General features: G+C 44.5%; 1 protein-coding gene across 1 annotated transcript in view; it reads right to left on the bottom strand.

Moving 5' to 3' along the window:
• Positions 1-7,819: 7,819 nt before the first annotated feature.
• Positions 7,820-22,901, bottom strand: part of LOC138489359 (putative zinc finger protein 286B) — a 37,742-nt gene continuing 22,660 nt past the window's right edge. Inside the window, exon 2 of the mRNA XM_069617076.1 lies at positions 7,820-10,529. Coding sequence (XP_069473177.1) covers positions 9,906-10,526 — 621 coding nt within the window. The 5' untranslated portion in view covers positions 10,527-10,529 and the 3' untranslated portion in view covers positions 7,820-9,905. The remainder of the gene's footprint in view (positions 10,530-22,901) is intronic.

The following is a 22,901-nucleotide window of genomic DNA, read 5'->3' as shown; positions in this document are numbered from 1 at the left end:
AAATTATGTGCTTTGAAAAATCAAAAAAATGTAATGAGAAATTGCAATGGTTCTTGGGACACTAACAGATAGAACAAGGTAAACAATTTGAATAACTAGGAGTCAGGCTGAATAATAGCTCAGTGCAAACTCCTATGATAGACCTTTTGCATGAGAGAACAATTACCCTGGCCAGTCAGACGGGAGCAATTGATGAGAAATGTGGCCGCTTCTCTCTGTTACCGATGGTGAACTATTATAAATCAAAAGTAGTTCCTTCACTGACCTATGGGGCCGAAGCCTTGCCAGATAGTCCTAAGAAAACATGGCCCAAGCTCGAGGGTCTCTTCTGGAAGCGAGTTTTGAGACTCCTAGACTCCACCCCAATTGCGATTATACGGAGAGAGCTGGGCCTTCTTTCCCTCCAAGCAGTGGGTGGTCGAGTGGAATAGCTTGGCGCTATTCAGAAACATCTTTTTACCAAGCAGACCAGAAATCTTTGAGATTATCAACAAAGAATTAATTGGCAGACCCAATAAACCACTGATGGGTTGGGCAACCAAAATCAGAAACAAACTGGGAGAAATTGACTGCACGAAAGAGGACCTGAGCCTAATCCAACAAGAGTTTTTAAAAAAACTAGGGGAAAACGATTGGATTTTAACTGTTGCCACTGCATCCAGCTACCAGTTAACAGCACATTTACCAGTGATATGCAGAAAATTAAACCAACCTTTGGGTTATCTGGTAAAGTTCCCTAGTAGACTCTTTCTAGAACAATTTCTAAGGATGCGTTTGAACATTTGAATCTCCTACCTACTAATAAGATCATTGCCATAAGAGGGAAAACTGACCAAAGTAGATGTGGATACTGCAATGGAGAAGAAAACGTAGAAAATCTGAAGCATCTGCTACTCTACTGTCCAGGTCTCATTAAGGAGAGACATAGCTCATTAGGCCAACATTTTATGAACTTTCCATCATGTGACACAGCGGACTGGTGGACTGCTTTAATGTGTGCTGACAAGATAACATTTGTGATAGCAGCGGTGTCATTTATGGTAAAAATGTTTCCGAAACGTAAACATTAGTCATATGTACGAAGGCTGGAAAGAAAGAGACAAGGTTGAGGATGACGATACAGTGAATCTTGGTCCTTATGGATAAAGAGACTTCTGAAAGAACAATGTATATTCTTTCTAAAAAAGAAAACAATTGTAAAAAATGTATATCAATTAAATCAATACAAATAAATCATCGGCATAGGCTAACCATATTCATTTTAGGTGTTGAATTTTCGGACTTGCTAGAGCTGCCAGATTTAAGTAATCACCAATGTCACTTAGATACACAATTATATTATCAAAGCCGAGAGGATAATATTGTTACCAAAAGATTTGGAATAGGTCAAGGTTGCACTGCTCCTTTTCGTTAGGATCAGGTTGGCTTTAGCAATATGGTTTTGCCAATTCGTGTTTCACCCAAACCTGATTCCGAGGTAATCATATAAAGGGACATCCTCGATTCTCATTTCCCCTATAAATAGTTCTATGCAGGATCGAGATCTAGAGTTTTCCCCAGCCCTCTGCAATTTGGTCTCATCTGTGTTAATTGTGTTAGTTGACTAAATGCTCTTTAAGCTGAATTAGGCCCTGTGGGGTGCAGGAAATAAGGACACCATCACCCTGAAAAATTAGCAATGGAATCTTTTCACCCTGTACTGGGAACATCAGTTGTGTGTGTGATAGAGGTTATATTACTGTCAGGGGTCAGAAATACGAGACAGACATAAAGGTAAATTTTCTCAAGGTTTGCCATTTTTAAATCAAAAAGGGTGATATAAATGCCTATCTTATCCTAATGCAAATGTCACTGCCTAGCAAACTACACTAAAGAAAGATGACCTACTGTCCAAAGGTCTCTGACCCTCGCACTAATACATAGAACAAAATAATGCAAGGAATATTTGGCTGTCTTCAATTCAACATAATAAAGTAAATGTTCAACCTTATAGGTTTTTGAAAGTACTCCTTGTGGCCAGTGTTGGATTCCCTTCCCCCGGTTCAATGCAGGCATACCTTTAGAAAAGTTCAGATTCAGTAAGGTTCTGTTCAGTTCAACACAAAGGGTCTCTTCCTTCAAATCTGACTGTGCACTTGTTACAGTAAATGTCTTTTTAATAAACCCTTGTTCCACAAATCAAAGTAATGGGTGTCTTTCACAGTATCCTTCTTGGTAAAGCAAAATTGTCTTTCTCAAAACACAAGTTCATGAATCAAAGCATTTATCAGCATGTCACACTTCTTAAATTAAAATGCTTTGGTCAAGATAGCACTTCTAGCCATGCCATACTTGTTCTTCAAATGAAAATACTTTTGTTAGGATATCACAGCAAATACTTCTGGTAATGCAACACTTGTTCTTCACTTGATATACCATTAACATATTCTTTTCATTACACTTCTGTGCCACAAAAACATCTTCTTTCCTGGTCCACTCACCTGCTAGGACTAACTGCTATTGATCGCTATCCTGGTTTACTCGGCTCTAGGATGTAAACTCATGCAAATACAATTATGCTTTGTGGTATAGTTCTTCCAGGATTCTCCACACCAGTATCTTTTGTGGGGAGGTTTGAACAATGCCTGCCTCTTTTTATAGTCTTGTGACTTTTGGTAATGCGGATTACAGGTCTACCCCAATTGGTGTCACAGGTAAGGCGAATGATGCCCTTGTATTGCTTTATTTGTTCGGTATTCAAAAGTAATTTTGTCTGATAAATGTTCTATTTGGAGTGCCCCATCTCACTGGTCTGCTTTGGCATCCGTTTCCCTTGCTGGTGCTCCGGTGGACCTTCCATCTTCTTTTTGCTTTCCTGTCAGGTCCCATGGTCTGCACAGCTTCTTCCCGGAGCACTGACAGGTCCGACGGTCCTGCACTGATGCGCTGCCTGTTGGCTTGGGAGCATGTCCCCCTCTCAGCTGGGCTTCTCTTCCAGACACCGCTTCCTGCTGCGCTCACTCCGCCACGCCACCAGCGTTCATATCTTACCTCAGCATCAGCTGGTGTTCTTCTCTCTGCTTCTTCAATCGACCCAACAGTCTGGTCTGCTTCGGCCTCAGCTACTCCTTCAGCGTTCTCTGACATCTGCGACTAATTTCTGAGTTTAAATGTCCAGATATGGTGTTGTGGTCTGTAACAACTAGACCGCACATTCTAGTTAATGGCATAGTTGATCCTTACCAACTCTGGGCTCCTCTTCTTCATCCTAGTCCCAAAGGCATTATGGATCCTGAAGTCCATAATGGGTTTGGGGTTTTGATGTTCAATTATTTTGGATTGTTTTATGAAATTAAGATTGTCAGTGTCAGGGAAATTTATATAAGGTTGGTGTTTTAACATTTGGTTTTGAATTCCTGAACCCCCAACCTTATTCTGATTAGATGACTTTTCACAACATGTTCTTTGGGTATTCATAGGAGGACTTGTTAAATGCCAACATGTCATTAAATATTTGAGGATTTCATCCTCATAAGAAGTTGAATACTGCGTCTCTCCCAAAGGATTCACTACTCCCCCCTGACATCCATCTCCTACCATGTGATCCTCCCTCATGTTACCATCCCCAGAGTTAGGTGGCAGCTGCCTTCCCCAGGCCAAATGGGAGGAAATCTAAGGCTAGGGTCTAGCAATAACTGCAGGAGTCATCACAATTATTCAGCACCCCATTAAAGAACACATCAAACAAGGTGGAGGCTAGAATACACCCTTGTCTAAAGCACTTACCAACAGAAATGGGGTTAGTGCATTACTGTGTCGTTATCCACGCAATTTTGGATTTCATGTGCTTCAACTAGTTCATTTATTTGCTTCATGCAATTCTCTTCAAACTAGGACTCCCTCTTCAGCTGGATTGCAGACACTGCTTAATGATTTTGGTGAAAAAGGGAGCAAGACTACAAGTGATCCCTTTATATGAACACCATATGACACTAAGACCAGAATGTTGAGCGTTAGAAATAATTTAAAAACCGGGGATACATTTATGATAAATCAATGGAATAATATTCTTGATGTCACAGTCTTCCCAACTCAAAAGCCTATCATTTAATGATGGACGTAACACGTGGGCCGTCTCAAATGATATACATTTGCCAACTCGGTGCCTAGAGTTATAGTCAGGTGGTAGTGAACACTTTCACATCTTTGGAGAACTTCTAATAACTTTGCTGGCTTCCAGATTCTTACACCAATTAGTATATAATCAATATCGCTAAAGGTCCTGGCGTTATGATAAGTAGGCTCAGGTGGATCATTGCTGTGTACATTCCTTAATACCCACATTATAACAAAGCTGGGCAGTCTGTAAGGCAAATGTATAGGATTTCCTTAGCTTTGGTGGATTTAGGAGAGGAGTGTGAAGAATCAAGTCCTCCTCACTAGGAACAAACATTTCATGTAAGTGTTCACTGAAGGTTTAGATCTCCCACAATTAACTTAATAGTTTAGTTTAATGTATCACCCACCCAATTGGCTACCAACTTATAGAATGTCCTCATACCATTTAATCCACGGGGTCTGTTACTGTTATAGATGTTGAATAGCAAAAATTGAACACCTCCTGGGATTTCAATAAATAAGCCTTGTATACCTGGTGAACCCGTATCGATATATGTTATGTGAGCATTCTATTTTAACCCACATACATAGTCCCCCACTTGGCCATCCTATATTATTGAGGGACAGACTGCTGAACCATGAAACACATAGAACCCTCTAAATATAGGGGCGACAAGTCCATGTTTCCTGGAAACATATCAATTCTAAAGATCTAATGAAATCAACACAATCAAGGTCGTCCAGATGTTTGGGCAGGCCAGCTGTGCTCCAAGACACCAGACTCAGCTCCTGCATACGGTTCCTCTCTTGTGTTAATGCAATGATATTGAAAACATTGGACAGCATGGAAGGGAATGTCAAACACTGATGTTGAAGGGTATAGGTACTGGGTTGTGTGGTGTGATGTATTAAGGGGGCTGACAAAGTAATATCATTTTTAGGTGGACACTTTTATAAAGTAAAGGAAGAAACCTAACTCGCTCTAACTCTGATAGGCGGGGTTATCCCTTCCTCAACATACTATAACTCGGGTACTCGTCAGGATGAAAGTAAAAAGAAAAATATATACTGTCCTCTGTCCAAACCAAAAACTCTATGCCATCCACTAAGAAAGTAAACCAAAAGCATTCAGCAAAGCTCATATACAGATAACAGGAGAATGGCTCTCTTCACCGGGTGAATTCCTCCACTCTCAGGGTGCTTTAACAGCTGGCTCTTGAAATAGTGTCTGATTTACCAGCCAGACTTAAAGCAGGAGAATGACTCCCTTCTCTTGGTGAATTATTCCACTGCCAGGCTGCTTTAACAGCTGTCTCTGGAAATAGGGTCTGATTTACCAGCCAAACTTATACTTGGAGAATGACTCCCTTCACCTGGTAAATTATTCCATTCTCAGGTTGTTTCGATGGCTGTCTTTTGAAATAGTGTCTGATTTACTGGCCAGACTTAGACCAGGAAAATGACTCCCTTCTCCTGGTGAATTATTCCATTCTCAGGTTGTTTCGATGGCTGTGTTTTGAAATAGTTTCTGATTTACTGGCCAGACTTAGACCAGGAGAATGACAAAGTTCGCTGGGTGCGTCTGGAAAAGTTCCATAGACTGATACTTGACAATTCTGGTCACTGGTTTTGAAAAGTCTCTTTAGTTCTTCCAACAGACTTTCAAACAATTATGTCAAGACTTTATGCACTCTTCTGTATTCAATAATTTACTAGGAAAGTCACTTTCAGACAGTTCTTTGTCTCTTTGTTATTACTTACAAGTATTAACGTTCTCACTGTGATAAGGGAGTGCACTCCCGAAGCCCTCCTCTAGTGTATGGCATTTTATGTTCGCACTTCCACAAGGAAAACCATTCCCAATGAAGACTTGATTCTTGGTTTCCTGTGTATCATTATTGTGATAAGGGGGAACACTCCCAAAGACTACTTGATTCTTGGTTCTTTGGGTATCACTATTCTGACGAGAGAGATCACTCCTGAGGACTCTTGGTTCACTGGGCATCACTACTGTGAGGCAGGAGATCAGTCCCGAGGGATACTTGACTCCTGGTTCTCTGGGTATCAATATTGTGGCAAAGGAAATCACTTCCGAAGAATACTTGACTCTTCCGCCCCAAACTCCACCCAACTCAGCACAGCTCCCATTACCTCTATTCAAAAGTTGGAGGGTTGCCATGTCTTCCTGGGGTCTTATCTCTGGGTTGCCGCTACACGCGTCCTCTTCGTGTATCTCTCCAACTTCTTCCTTCTCAGTGCAGTTCTGCTGAGCCAACGCGGCAGTCTCGGCATTGCTAATAGACCAGATGGTCCACCTCCTAGAGGTCAGTTCACCGCTAAATTAATTACTTCTCTACAGCTCTCTGGTCGCACTTCGGCTCATGCAATGTCTTCCAACTTCCTCTGATCCAGAGACCAGCAGTCTCCCTGAGTTCGAGTCACTGCAGATTAGAAATTTCCAGGCAGTACAGAATGCTCGGCAGCTTCTCATACTGTTCTTCCTGCTTCTCCTTTCTCTTAGTCATTCCTTACTGTTTACTCTCTATGGCTGGGCCTGCCCCTGTGCAGAGTCAACATTCACAGCTAATGTCTTTGAGATGATCTTCATGTCTTTCAATGGCCACCTCATCTCAGTTCTTAGATGACTCCATTCATTAGTAATCTGTAGGTTTCCTTGGTTCTTTTTCGTCTCAGTATTATTAACCTTTACTGATGAGATAGTAAAAACCTCACAATAACGCAGCATTAGTTTCCAATTGTGAAAGGGAAGGAGTCAACAAGGATAAGGCTTCTGGGGGCAAGGATTTAGGGAAGTCTTTTTCCGGCCGGGAGTCCTATACCCATGAGAGAACTCTCTCTCAATGAGGTCCTGCCGCTGTTTACCACCCCTAGGGGGACTATTAGGTAACAGCTTCAAATGCCTAGCCTCACAGGGAAGACCCCCCGCTCCCGTGACAGTGACGAGATCCAGGGTGTTATCACAGTTGGGCAAGGGTTCTTAGCAGCTTCTGCATGTATTAAATCAATTGGGGATCAACCTCTCCGCTTAGTGGGAAGGCCTGCTGGAGGAATAGTGTGGAAGTCAATTGATAGAAGCCCCTATGCCAGTCCCTCATTACAAAAGGTGATTGTGATATAATCTTGGCCACCTTCCCCAGGGCATGAAAACCCAGAGCTTCCATAGTATCATCTCTCACGATTGACAAGCAGTGTTTCTGATGGCGTATCCAATGGATACATTTATTATGTTTTCCTAATACTCATTTTGTTACATTGGTCATATATAATACTCCTCCTCCGTGGTTATAATCAGGAGGTATTAATAGGGGTGTATGTATTTTCTAAACTTGGTACCTAACCTCCCCAGGGCCGATAGCCATCCCCCACCACAGTATGAGGTGCATCATCAGAGGCTTTGGGGCCTTTTGCCACATCAATTCTAGGTGGAATAAGCCCCATGTTTGGGGATGGATGGATTTTAATATTATTTTGAATCACCTGCAAAATGTGATTCAGTTAGCAGGCATTTTATTAGTTAGCGGGAAATGGGACGCTACAGTGATCCCAGCTTGTGCACTACCCACAGGTGGATTCATCATAGTTGTTAGGTTTTTCATTACTTGCTTGACTATGCCAAACTCCTTTTTAAAATCATTGACAGATTGTAGAAAACTTTAATTTCAGCAAGTAACAAAAAGCAATTGGAACACGCACAATGTAATGGATCCGAGAGTTAATTTTCATTTTGCTCATCATGGTTCAACATCGGGGTGGCAACAGTATAATCTGGGTTAGGGACCGCTCAGTTAGTTATTGGATCAAAGCGATTGGACATTTTGATTCCTTCAGAGAAAACAAAAGGGACTTGCAAGGAGTCTTCTGCCTCTGATTGTTCAGCTGATGGTTGATTATTGGACAATTGGTCACTTGAGGAATCTCTGGACCCTGCCTGGTGCAATGCATCTCAGCTGGAAGGACATCATTACATCCCAGACTTGGTTAGACAGTTTTGGGATCAGAATGGGATTACAGACGAAGAATGTTGACATTTGGTGGTATCTTTACTTGTTTAGACTTTGAAAAAGGTAACTTTGTTTGGTGGGTTTTCACAGAGTTCTGGCAGGTTGTCCCCTTCAGTGCTACTGACTGTTTATCTGAAACAAGGAGGTCTGATAAAGGTGCTCCAAGCTGGACCATTAATATTGTCTATGAGGCACTCAATCTCATTTATTAACGAGTTTATCTCTGTTAAGAGGGCAACCAGGCAGGCCATATTCTTTGATCCATTGACAGGTGAAATGTGTGGTGTAGCTTGATTCTTCAACATCCTCTTTGAAGTAACATTTAAAGCGTATCATAAAATATGGAACCAAGTCAGTGGGACATGCTGACTGGCCCAAGGGGCAGCTTTTGTCTGTCTCCTTATGGCACCCCAAATTACGTTAATTCTTTAAGTAAAAACAGATGAACACCATTGGTCACTCCCACTCTAGATGGGAAAGATATAAGAAAGTAATTGTACTCCAAGTTCACAGAAGCATTATAAGTTAAAAATAAGTTGTGATTGAGGGACCAGGTCTCAGACCACACTATAAATCTGTAGCTGGGTCAAGACAGCAAGAAAAAAGCTTTAAAAAATAAATGGACATCTGAGTACTTTTACCGTTAGTTATCCAAAGAGCCTTTATCAAATGAAGTAAGGTGGTGTAGAAAGGGCTGTACAGAAAACATACAACCTCAAAGGCTCACAGCCCTTTGCAGAACGCCGCAAACTGCCTCGCTCTTGTCCTTGGGCTTCACTGAGTGCCTGATATCCAGCATCTTTTGAAGCAAGATGGTGTGGGCACACAGAAAAGCAAAGCAGCAGGACAGGATCCTGTGGAGGTGGCGAGGGCCGAGGACTAAACATCCGACCTGCTGAGCTATCATACTGGGAAAGGTGCAGGTGCCATGCAGTTTATAAGTGGATATTCGGTTTGGTTTCTTAACCCATAAGCATTTACTATTTAACAATTATATAACATGCAACATTCACTCAAAAGGTATCCTGGAGCTGGGTGCTTGGACCACATGAGAGTGTAGCAGGGCTGCTTATGCAGGACTTCCAAGATTCCCAAAAGATCTGATTATCATTAGGAAACACAACAGTGATTGGAAGGAAATTCCACTTGTTGGCCCCTATATCAACTCTAGCCTCAGATGGGCCACTTGCGGAACTGTTAGGAATATGCATGTTTCTCTTTGCAAAATATCTCTTGATTTTCTTTACAATAAATAATGCTCCATTGTCATGGAAGTCCTTGTCCAACTTATATATGGCTTTTAACTACATGAACGAAGCTTCCCCCGCTCTTACACTATATGGTCAGGCTGTAGTATGGCACCTTCGATACCTATAAAGATGTGAACTCTGAGTGAAGCTCTTCTCACACTCTGTACACTGGTAGGTTTTTAATCCAGTCTGGGATATCTTATATGTTGTCAGGTTTGATGCACGATTCAAGTGCTTACCACATTCTGTGCCTTCATAGGACTTCTCCCCAGTATGGATCATTTGATGAATGCTCAGGGCTGAAGGTAAACTGAAGCTTTTCTTGCACTCTATGCATTGATAGGGCTTCCCCCCAGTATGGATCATCAGATGGCGCAAAAGACTTGAATGTTTACGGAGGCTTTTCTAGATAGTTTGATGCTTGGACAGACCTCACACTCTGTACACTGGGAGGGTTTCAATCCAGTGTGAGATCTCTTATGAGTCATCAGGTTTGATTGAAGTGCTTAAAACATTCTGTACACACATAGGGCTTCTACCTTGTATGGATCCTCTGATGGCGATTCAGAGTAGATTGGACACTGAAGCTTGTCTTGCATTCTGTGCATTCATAGGGCTTCTCCCCAGTATGTGTCCTTCGATGGTTGCTCAGGGCTGAGGAGTCAGTGAAGCTTTTCTTGCACTCTGTGCATTGATAGGGCTTCTCACCAGTGTGGATCCTCTGATGATGGATCAGATTTGATCTGCAAGTGAAGTTCTTCACACACTCTGAGCACTGGTATGGTCGCTCCCCAGTATGGATCCTCTGATGCTGCTGCAGATGTGTTCTCTGAGTGAAGCTTTTCTCACACTCCACACACTGGTAGGGTCGCACCCCAGTATGGATCCTCTGATGCTGCTGCAGATTTGATCTATGAGTGAAGCTTTTCTCACACTCTGTACACTGGTAGGGTCGCTCCCCAGTATGGATCTTCTGATGCGGGTGCAGATGGGAGCCCTGAGTGAAGCTTTTCTCACACTCCGAGCACTTGAAAGGTCTTTCCCCTGTGTGGGATCTCTGATGTATTCTCAGGTGTGACACCCAATTAAAGTGCATATCACATTCTGTGCACTCATAGGACTTCTCCCCAGCATTCATCCTTTGATGACTGCTCATTCTCTGTTGAAAGAAGCAGAGGTAAACATATTATTTTATGTCATCGTACAGTCTAAAAATCAATAGATCTAGCACAGAGCCGTTAATCCCCAATTTACACCCTGCTCGCAAATTCACTGAGTGATCCTGTGAGAAGCCACATTTGTGAGACTTCATCAATCAGGAGAGAGACACGGAAAAAATGTACTTGCTGAGAGAATCCTACACGGACTTACATATACAATATTTAGTACAAATCTAGTTGTATTTGCCCCCATACATGAATAGCTGAGGCCTGGGTATGAAATTCACTTTCACTGTTGGATGCAATATTTTTCTAAAACAAGAAATTCATTTGAGAAAAATAGAATTTGCATCCGGGAAATACAGATTGACCAATCACAATCTGCCTTTCCCGGGCACAATTGTGCATTCACCGCTCACGGTAAAAAAAAAAAAAAATTCAAAACGCCCACCATTAAAATAGAAAAAGGACTAGGTTCCTTTTCAGATGATGTTGGCTCTTTTGGAACTTGTGTTCCATGGCCGCTGTCATACGAAAAGGGTCTTAGTCCATTTTCCGTTTTAATGGCGACGGCCATTTTATTTGGTAATTATTATTCCTCCGACGAAAGATGGGCTTGTGCTGAGCTCATCTGCTGTCGTACAAAAAAAGAATATCCGCACCCTGGGAAATCCTAGGGTGCAAATAGCGTTCAAGCCCTGTCTGGGGGCGGACATGGCGTTTAACAGCCCGCAGCCTGAGCTGAGGCCCTTGCTTCGCTCAGGTCTCCTGAAGCTTGGGCTCGCCGGCCGTTAAACACCATGTCCACCCCTCCAGCCGGGGTGTGAAAGCGACATTATCAATGAGAAGCTATCGACTATAGGACTATGTTCCATGCAGAGGTTCTGAGAGAAATCTGATGCTTGTACTGCGTGATGTTGACACTTTGTGGTCTCTTGGCACTCTAGCAGAACTGCAACGGAAGGAGGTTTGCGGGGCGGTTTTGTTAGTGGGGTTGAGAGGGAGAGAAGGATGAGAGCTTGTATGCGCTGTTGGCAGCTTCAGTTCAGAGAAACAATGAAAACAATGAAAGTGGAACGCGAGTGCATGATGCCAACATGTACCCCGAGGTGGAATAACCACTGTGACTGATAACTACCCAACCATATTTTATGATGTCAATCGCCCGCGTGTCTTTTTTACACTCCATGAGCTGTCCTCAGCAGTGCAGTGGTTGGGGAGAGAAGGTATGGGGGAAATGTATACAAGAGAAAAAAATCAAGTTAACTACCTCTGAAGGAGAAACAAGTGCACCACCAACAAATACCCCTGACCATCACTATGAGAATTCCCTAACAGAACCATAGCTCCTGTGCACCATGGCCAAAGCTTTCACAAAAAGCCAGAATCACGGCTCCTGTGCAGTCAAATGCAGTGTGGCCAGTGGCAGCACCAGAGCCAAAGCTTCCACAAACAGCCAGAATCACGGCTCCTGTGCGGTCAAATGCAGTGTGGCTGGTGGCAGCACCAGAGCCAAAGCTTTCACAAACAGCCAGAATCACGGCTCCTGTGCGGTCAAATGCAGTGTGGCCAAATGCAGTGTGGCCAGTGGCAGCTCTAGAGTCAAAGCTTTCACAATGAGCCAGCATCACAGCTCCTGTGCGGTCAAATGCAGTGTGGCCTGTGACAGCACCAGAGCCAAAGCTTTCACAAACAGCCAAAATCACAGCTCCTGTGTGGTCAAATGCAGTGTGGCCGGTGGCAGCACCAGAGCCAAAGCTTTCACAAACAGCCAGAATCACAGCTCCTATGCGGTCAAATGCAGTGTGGCTGGTGGCAGCACCAGAGCCAAAGCTTTCACAAACAGCCAGAATCACGGCTCCTGTGCGGTCAAATGCAGTGTGGCCAGTGGCAGCACCAGAGCCAAAGCTTTCACAAACAGCCAGAATCACGGCTCCTGTGTGGTCAAAACCACTGTGGCTGGTGGCAGCATCAGAGCCAAAGCTTTCACAAACAGCCAGAATCACGGCTGCTGTGCGGTCAAATGCAGTGTAGCCATGGCAGCACCAGAGCCAAAGCTTTCACAAACAGCCAGAATCACGGCTCCTGTGTGGTCAAATGCAGTGTGGCCATGGCAGCACCAGAGCCAAAGCTTTCACAAACAGCCAGAATCATGGCTCCTGTATGGTCAAATGCAGTCTGGCCGGTGGCAGCACCAGAGCCAAAGCTTTCACAAACAGCCAGAATCACGGCTCCTGTGTGGTCAAATGCAGTGTGGCCATGGCAGCACCAGAGCCAAAACTTTCACAAACAGCCAGAATCACAGCTCCTGTGTGGTCAAATGCAGTGTGGCCTGTGGCAGCACCAGAGCCAAAGCTTTCACAAACAGCCAGAATCATGGCTCCTGTGTGGTCAAATGCAGTGTGGCCTGTGGCAGCACCAGAGCCAAAGCTTTCACAAACAGCCAGAATCATGGCTCCTGTGTGGTCAAATGCAGTCTGGCCGGTGGCAGCACCAGAGCCAAAGCTTTCACAAACAGATAGAATCACAACTTCTGCACTGTAGGGGAAGCTACTGTTGTATGTGGCTGGGGTGCTGAACTTTTCCTGCTTCCCTCAGATCTCATATGGCATGGGGAGGTAGAGAGAATGCTGGAAACCTTGTCCATGATATCACAGCTATTGATTATTAATTCCATAATCCTCTTCTGTGATGTTACAGTGAGACAATATGGGGTGGGAAAAGAGAACAATTGCCTTTGCTATACACAACAACGCTATTAATGAATATGTCTTGGGAAGATGGTGTGATGAATGTGTGTTCTCTCCCCTTGTGTACATCCTGCTAAATTTCAATAAAGAAAAGTAGATGTTACGCAAGTGCTGGTCCATGTGATCTCAGAGGGCACAAATGGGTCCATGGTATTATATTTAGTCCAATGAAGGATCGAAATATAAAACACGTACTATCTAGTCTTGTATAATAAGAGTGCAATTATACTTAATTCTTCAGAATTGCTCTTAAACTTAATACTCTAAGCCTCGCTCAGATGTTTGACTCTTAGAGTATACAATCTCATGCATTATATATAATTAGAACATGTTACAATCAGTATTGTTCTCCAAATACTGTTGCAGCAGCTATACACTAAAACAAAGACAACTAAGACCAATATGTGTTTCGCACAGTGGTCTTTGATAAGGAACTATAACATGCGTTACACAGGCCAAAGAAAATCACATGGAACAGAGAAGGCAAAAAGAAAAAAAGAAAAAGAAAAGATACAGAAATAATTCTGAGGAGATGCTTGGAACTCACTACATCTTCACCCATCAGGCCGTGCAGTGACCGAACAAAAGAACATCCCCCATGCAGGTCACCTTGAGGAATAAAGGACGCGCCAAACAATCTTTCAAACAAGGCCCACCATTCACCTCTACTGAACAGATCGCCTCTGCCACTGAAGCATCTAAGAGGAAGAAGGGAGGAGCCAAAGTGGGGGCTATGCATCCCTACTGCCTCCCCCATTAGCTTTCAATTGATTTAAAAGATGGGGCAGAGGACAATCCACTGAATCCACCATCCCTTCCCCCCATATCAACCGTACTCGCTGGGCAGAGATGAGACTCATGAGTGTCAGCAGAACACTTCCCAGTCTTTATTGGGGCCTTCCCAGTGAAGGTGCCTAGAAGCGGCAACAGCGATGTTTTGCCTGCCAAAAAGTGCACGGACAGATGTATGTCGTTGTATCACCAGTAAACTGAAGGGCAAACCTTGGACGCCGGTAAGCAATGCAATAATTCACACAGTTAGAAAATAAGTTAGCTCTTATACGGCTATTTAATCATATTTAAGCATACATGAAGGAATAAACTGTAACAGAAATAAATCACAGAAAGAACAGTTATCTAAAGAGAATACATCACCATGAGTGCAACTTCATTCCTCATCTTCATTACTCCATTTTTGGGCAAACTCCTGGAAAAGTTGGCCATCTCTCAGCTTAACCTTCATTCTGATTCTGTTGGCTGTCTCCATGACCACCAGTCTGGCTTTACAGCTGCCAGAAGCATGGAAACTGCTCTCCTGAACACCCGGGAAGATCTGCTCTCCAACCTTGACTCAAATATTCCCTCTGTTCTCATCCTACTCGATCTCTCCTCTGCCTTTGGCACAGTCAACCACATCATCCTGCTCAACTGTCTCTGCGACAACCTGAGTATCATCGATCAGGCTCTGGCTTGGCTGACCTCTTGCCTCTTGATCGACCCTCCCAGGTCCAAATTGGGTCCTTCCCATCATCAATCTCTCTTTCTACCTGTGGTGTTCACATGGGGTCTAACCTCTCGCCCTGTCTTCTCAACCAATACCTGGCAACTCTCGCCCACTGCATTGCTATTTCTGCTCAAATTTCCAGTGCTACGCTGACGACACTCAACTTATTTTCAGGCTGCCCTCTGCCACCCCCTCTCCATCTCTCATCTCTGATTGCCTAAATGCCATTCAAGATTGGTGTGCCACCAACGATCTTTGTCTGAATGCCAGCATAGATCCACCTCATCGTCACACCTTCACCCTCCTTTACCCTCACTCTCTGGCCAGCCTGCCTTGGCCCTCCTCCTACCCCCACCTGTGAGGCCAAGAACCTCAGTGTCATCTTTGACTCCACACTTTCCTTCTCTGCCCACATCTCTGAGGTCTCTAAAAAGTATAACTTCCTACTGCACCTCCGCAGAGGTACTCTGCCTTTCCTCTCCTTCTCCCAGAAGCTCACTGTCTCCCAAGCCCTGGTTCTCTCTACGTTGGACTATTCAATATAAACAGCCTCTCTTTAAATCTACCTGCCTCTACTCTCTGCCCTTTGCAACTCATCCAGAACAGGACTGCAAGACTTGTCCTTGGCCTCAAGCCCTGGGATCTTATCTCTCCAGCCCTGAAATTTCTCCACTGGTCCCAGTGGATGCAAGGATTAAATTTAAAACCCTCTGCATTGTCCACAAGGCATTCTGGGGCCTGGGTCCAAATTACCTTTGAGAACCGGTTGCTGCTGTGGTACTGTCCTTGGCTCAGTTAGTGAGTTGGAGAGACTGATACCAACCTGGGCTGTCTGGAACCCAAGGTTGCGAGCGGCAACATTGTATGAAGGAATTTGAAGAGGATAGTGCATGAAGCATATGTGGCCAGTGATGCGAACATAATTAATTCACTGAATAAATGACTGAACTTTGAAGCGAAGATAGATACCGTAAACAGAGTGATCCGGCACCACGTACATGCTCATTCGAAAGTCTCTGTTAGGTATCCAAACCCAAAGGGAACAAATGTAAAGAGAAGGAATTGTAAAATGGAAGTGGTTCTGCAACGTGTCAAGCTAAACCATGTGCACATTCGAAAGTCTTCGATACTTGATTAAAAATCGTTCGAGCCCGGCTGAGGAAGACTAATTGTGTTAAAAAGGGGATCTGAACCTGGCTGAGGGGATCAAGGGTTAACTTTGCGTCACCGGGAAGAATATCCTGCAAACATTATACTAAAGAAATCTGAGCCCAACTTAGGGGGATCCGAGTGAATAGTGAATCACCTAAAGTGAATACTTGTAGAAATCCAAAGAGGAAAAGAACTTATCGTTTTTGTTTGGTTGCATCAGGCCCTCTGAAGGCAGAGATTTGCGGAGTAAAGAGACTTGCATACAGAAGGTCCCGATGTTATGAGTGAAATGTATCCTCGTGCTAAAGAAGCCAGAGACTGTGCTATGCTCAAGTGAACCGCCTTGTCCAGTGCTAAAAATGTGGGGAAGGGAGGCCAACGGCCTGAACATCCTGACATATAATTTTGAACACTTTTTGTAACATTATTCCCCATGCTGTTTGTATTTAGAGGTAAGGATTGGCAATAGGTTTTTTAGTATAGGCCATTTTATTTTGACAAGTCACCACTAGGACTGTGTTATTATTTGATGGTCGTAGCTTTCTCTCATCTGTAGATTTAGGTTTAGGTAGGCATTTATCATGCCTTTGTTGAAGTTCAATAAACACTCTTGAACTGTGGTCACTTGTGTCTTTCTTACTGTTGATACAATGCCTTCCTTACAGTACACACATCACATTCCACACTCATGACATTGCCATTCATTCAGAGAAGACCAGGAAGGAAGCAAGCACTACACAACACGTCCCAGATGTAGAAAAACTGCAGAGTTTTCATTGACAATATGCAAGCCTTCTGTCTTCTGGATGCAGGACACGCTGTGGATACGCAATTGGAATTTAGATTATGCTGGATTCACATTCTGATCTCTTTAGTATGCCTTTCTTAATCAAGGGCTTTGTAAAGGCAGGTATTGTGTACACGTTAAATTCACTTAACATAGTAAAAGACGTTTATTTTTAAATTTTTATTTTATTGTTCATTTATAACACGCTTAATACCAGCGAGTGGTTTCTAAGCGTGGGATTCGGATTCAAACCTGTGTTGCGCTGCGTTATCTTGCTTCCAAGACAAACGTGTGCCGTTTTCAATTGGAGGGTGCTTGAAAAAGGGGTCAGCACTGAAACATGATATCCCAGGATATGAAGAGTGTTTCATTTTAAAATATTTGTGGATTACTCATGGGTGTGCCAGTGAAGACTTGTGCTCTGTTAATGAGTGCATGCATAGAGGCAGAATACATAGGTCCCATTTGAATGCACCACCATCTTCTAAGCTGCTCTTGTTTGCTCCCTGGCCACCCTTCTATGTACCAACTAATTACCCAACCTCCAATGTGACGGGCATTGCAGTTAAATATTACTGATGAAGCTAATTCTTTTTAGTTGCCAATGCTGCCCACTGTACCTCATATTGCTGGTAAATTGTTCATATTGTATTTTGGCACCTGGATCATTTATTTGCCAACTTTGATGAAGGCTCAATAAGGCACACAAAAGGCAGTGGCCAGATTCAAGGACTTTACCAAAGTGTCCAGGAACAGTGTCGATAAAGTCTATCAGTCCTAGGGGTAGCAAATTGCAAATAATAAAGACTATTCTTATACTAGTGTCAGGTTAGGTGAACTCCAAGTGTCTTTGTGACCTAACCATGGGAATACTAGTCTTCCCTGGGATTACTAAGGTTTTCAATAGTACCCCTTCCAGGTTATAGCGCCTGCTTTGCTTCCTGAGCTCACTGTATCGGGGTTCTTCAGCCAAGCTCACTTTTTGGTAATTCTTAAAGTCTCGGGTGTATAGCATCCAGCTCACTTCTTGGCAATCTCCTACCAGCAAGTGCTCCACGTTTTCTTTAGGATATTTACCAGACATGGATACTGTCACTCCAGCTGCAGGTTGCCCCACCTTGAACCTTGCTTAAAGTGTTTTTAAGGCTGTGCTATTGTAACCCACCAGCTGCAGATTGCCCTCCTGGTCTCAGCCAGTGTCTGGGATGTAACCTTCAGCTGGCTCGGTACAGTCATATTTATTTGTTTATTTATTGTGCATTTGTAAGGAACTTATACAGCAAGAAATTGTGTTTCAAAGCGCCCACAGGGCAGGGGAGGGAACATGGGACAAATCAATAGAATACAATAATGAACAGGATAGAGGTGGTCCTACTAGGCCTTGTGAGCATTTGGAACGTGCAAGTGCAAAGAGAGAGTGGGGAAAGGGCCGGGGCGGTAAGTGCAAAGAAATTCCACGGAGGGGGAAGTGCTAGGGAGTAAGTTGCCGGGAACCGATAAGTACTTGGCAGAGGTCACATAGTAAAGAGTTGTCTATCGTGTGAGGGAACACAGGCCAGTGGGTGCCCAGGGGCAAGTGTTAGGAGTGGGAGGGGCTGAAGGTGTTTAGGAGAAAGGCCAGGACCCAGAAGGACACATAAAGGCCAAGGTCTCCAATCTCAGTGACTATGGGGTTTAGCACGGGAGGGGAAGGGGGAAAGGATGAAAGTCTTGAGGCTCTTCTAAAATTTGAGGAAATCCAGCTGAAGACAGAGAGGGAGGAGGAGGCTGTTCTAGAGGAGGGAGCCAGCCGAGGCAAGAGATCATCCTCCAACTTGCTGCTTAGAGAAGAGTTTGACACACAGAGAGTTGGAGTCGGAAGAAAACGTAAAGATCTGGAAGGAGAGTATTTGGTGAGAGCAGCTATCAGATAGCGAGGTCTCTGTCCTCAGACAGCCTTATGAATGATGCAGAGGGCTTTGAATGTAATCCTTGCAGCAGCCGGGATCCAATGGAGAGATTTTAGGGCTGGAGATGTACAGTCCATGGGCTTGAGGGCCATGCCTTGAGGGCTTAAGCCTTGCAGCCCTACTCTGGAAAAGTTGGAAAGGGCAGAGGGAGAGGAAGAGGGCTTCTGGGGAAAGGTGAGGAAAGGAAGCATACCTCTGACTTGAAAATGGGCCTTCTTGGCAAGGTCCTTGATGTGAGGGAGGAAAGAAAAAGAGGATGACTATAAGGTTTCTGGCTTCAGATGAAGGAAGGGGGGAGCCCATAGAGGGTGGCCAGAGAGAAGGGAGGAGAGTGGGAGCAGGAATCCTAATAGGAAGGATCTCAGTATTGCTGGCATTGATGCAGAGATTGCTAGAGGCACACCAGGACTGGATAGCAGAAAGGCAGTCAGGAATGGTAGAGGAAGTAGCAACAGAGTCAGAGGGAAGTTTGAAGAAGAGTTTTGTGTCATCTGCATAACACTGGAAGTGGGGGGAGAAAGTGGAAATAAGGTGAGCAAGTGGTGCGAGGTAGACATTTAAGAGACACGGACAGAGGTTGGAGCCCTGGGGTCAACCACAGGTAGAGATAGAGGTGGGAGAGGAGAAAGAGCACAGGATAACCTGGGAGGGAGGAAGGAGGTCAGCCTGTCCAGTGCCCGCACCAAGATAGCAAGGGTATTGCAGAGCCTTTTTATGAGGATGCAGTGGTTGACTGTATCAAATGCAGAGGAGAGATCAAGTAGAATGAGAACAGAGAGAGAGTTAGAGTCCAGGGATGCAAGCAGTTCTTCACAGGTGTTCAGGAGAGCCGTTTGCGTGCCTCTGGATGCTCGGAATCCAGATTGATGGTCATCTAGTGTCATGACCCTTGCCCCTGGCCCTCACTGGCAAGTCAGCCTTCCAGTTAGGGCCAGAACAAAGGCGTTAAAACCTCATCCAAGACTCTCTTGGAGTCAGTCCAGGCCTTTAGCGCCAGGCTCATAACCATCATGAAGACCAACATTAGAATGGGACTATTTACTTGGGACTATTTAACTTGGGGGGTCAGCCAACATGGAGGCACACACATAGCTCAGTTACAAGGAACTGAGCTATGCGGTCTAGTCTTTTGGGTGTGGCGGGCCTGGGACTATTTTACCTGGACTACTTTGGGTGTGGCAGGCCTGGGACTATTTTACCTGGACTACTTTACCTGAGACTATTTAAACCACACCCAAACAGCAGAACATGATTTGCGTTATTCTGCTGTGGGAAGCGTAACGCTCACCGTGTCCAGTTCTTTGATGCCAGCTTACCTGAAACCAAGGACCTGCAGAGAGAGAAAGAACACTACGAAATTTACCTGCAACAGTATCCTGTCTTCAATCCATCGCCGACTTCAGTTCCACTCACATGAAGGTACAAACTCCATCATCCGGCACTGCATGCATTGTGGAATACCATAACCTGGAACGAGGAGAAAGAAAGACAGCATTAGTAAGCGTTTACTCACGTTTCCTCCTGAATGAAGAAAGCCACACAATTCTTACCTGGGTAGTCATCTCCTGGTCAGTATCATTGCTGGAACATTACGGCGCTCGGCGAGGAACATCGCAACCTGCAAGGAGAGAAAAGACACAGGTTAGCAATATAAAAGGCGAAACAGCGCCGCTGATCGCGCATTACTCACCGGACAGCATCGCTCCCACCGCGCTGTCGCCTACCGGCACATGCTCATCTTCAAACTGCATGACCACACCAAAATACCTTTCCATACCTAAAAGGAAAGAAGCAAGACATTATTATTCGAACTAAGAGGAACATAAGAACTGCATATAAAGACAGTAAAGCAGGCCTGGATTCCCACAGGAGGGGGGTTTGCACCAGTGAAGTAACTTGGTCACTGCCCCACATCTACGCGCCCCTGCCACGAGGAGCAGGAAGGAGAATCCACCTTTTATAATATTAAGGTGAGGAGAGGGCCCAAGGGGGAGGAAGGAGTTGAGGCCAAGGGAGGTGGGAAAACATAAAGACAATCTGGTATTGAATCCAGCTCTCCTATATTGCAGACCCATCTTTAACCAAAGGCCTTACCAAGGGACCAGGAGAGGGTTCGAGAGTGCAAATTATCCAACCAGGGCTGGGTGGCGTCCCGGTGGATACCAGGTGAGCGTAGCAGAACGCAAAGCCTCAATAATATTATCCACCTGCGCGTCATGGAGATTTCAGAGACTGACCAGTTAGTTCAGTTGTTGGGATAATTACGCGCTGAAGTATATTCAGCCAGGCAAGAAACCAACGCTCTTAGGCGGGATTTCATTGTTACTAAGGATCGTACCGACGAAATAAGTAGACAATTGGTCCAATCACAGGCAGGACAGACCCCATTGCCTGGTAACATTTTGCCAGCACCTGTACCAACTTCTTCCACCAATCCAGTACAAATAACCCTTCCTGGTGCAGTTCCTGAAGCTCCACCTGAACGATTTACAGGGTACCCCAAGAAGTACACAACCTTCATGAACCAGTATCGTCTTCATTTCCTTTGCAGACCTGGGGCTTTTCCTAACAACCAAGCGCGGGTCGCGTTTGTCTTGTCATAGCTGAGTGGCAGTGCTGCGGATTGGTCGGTATCATTGGTAAGTCAAGATAACCCGTTATTACATGACTTTGGGGGTTTCCAGATGGAAATGGAAAAACTCTTTGCTCGTCATACCCAAGGCCAAGCATTAGACAACAAACTTTTGTCACTCCGTCAAGGAAGTCAAGACCTGCTTACATATATAGCAACATTTAACAGACTAGTCGTTGAAGCTGGGTGGCCTGAGGAAAAAAGGACCTCACTATTTCATCGGGGTCTACGAGGGGAACTAAAGGATGTGCTTGCTCAAGTGGTTAACCCACCTAAATACTGTGGAGAATTCATCAACCTTGTGGTGCAATTATATCACAGATTACAAGACCGAAAAGCGGACCGGATAAGGTTAGACACTCGAGCTGTGTATGGCCGGTCAAAGGATAATGTTCCACGTACATTGGAAAACACGGTAGAACCCATGCAAATAGGAGGTGTACGGCCCCCTTTAACTAAAACTGAAAGAGACAAGAGAAGGCAACAGCAATTATGCTTATACTGCGGAAAATCAGGCCACTTACTCAAAGAATGTCCAGTGAAACCACCAAGGAGAACTGTTGGTGCCACAGAGAAGGAAGATAATAACAAGAAGTCGGAAAACTACCAGGCCCGGCAAGCGTAGAGGTCCGCTTGTCGAGCGAGAAGGATGAGCCACAGACCTCACACTTTGCATTACCAGTAATTTTGATCAATCACCAACAACCGTCTCGGATGCATGCTGTCGAAGCATACATAGACAGCGGAGCAGTTGGGAATTATGTAGACCAAGATCTGGCAGCAGAGATGGGGCTTGCCTTATGCTCTAAGTCAACTACTGAAAACGTTACTACTGTTGATGGGACAGAAATAGCTTCCGGACCAGTAACCCAATGCACAGCAGCACTAACCATACTGTGCCCGGATGGACACCGAGAATCTATTGCTTTCGATCTCATCAAAGCTCCTCAGTTTCGACTCATTTTAGGGATGCTATGGTTGGTAGCGCACAACCCTCTTATAGATTGGCGTGCCAAGAAGTTGGCCTTTTCCGATGATTGTGCGCGCACCTGTTATTACCAAGAAAAGGGGAAAACAGACTTATGTACATCTGCTACTCCCAGTACGGAGGGGATTGTACTAGGTGTGACTAGTACTCTACCAAATGAATACCAAGATTTTCAAGACGTGTTCCAGAAAGAACAAGCCAATACTCTACCACCGTACAGGCCCTACGATTGTCAGAGCGACCTCATTCCTGGTGTGCAAATTCCTTGTGGTCAAATCTATGCACTTACTGAACCAGAAAACCTCCATTTGAAATCTTATCTTGATCAGTACCTGGCAAATAGATTTATCCGCCCATCTAACTCACCGGCAGCCAGTCCCTTATTCTTCGTACCAAAGAAGGAAGGAGATTTGAGGACTTGCATCGACTATCGCGCATTAAACCAGATCACAGTAAAAACCATTATCCACTGCCCCTCATTCCCAAATTATTGGATCAAGTCAAAGACGCCCAAATCTATACCAAACTGGACCTCAGGGGGGCGTCCCATCTTCTTCAAGTGAAGAAAGGAGACGAATGCAAAACCGCCTTTCGTACCAAATATGGCTT

Source organism: Ambystoma mexicanum, chromosome 9 (genome assembly GCF_040938575.1).
Source record: "Ambystoma mexicanum isolate Mex_15411 chromosome 9, UKY_AmexF1_1, whole genome shotgun sequence".
NCBI lineage: Eukaryota > Metazoa > Chordata > Amphibia > Caudata > Ambystomatidae > Ambystoma > Ambystoma mexicanum.
Note: the sequence above shows the minus strand (reverse complement) of the source record. Positions and strands in the feature narration are given on the sequence as shown.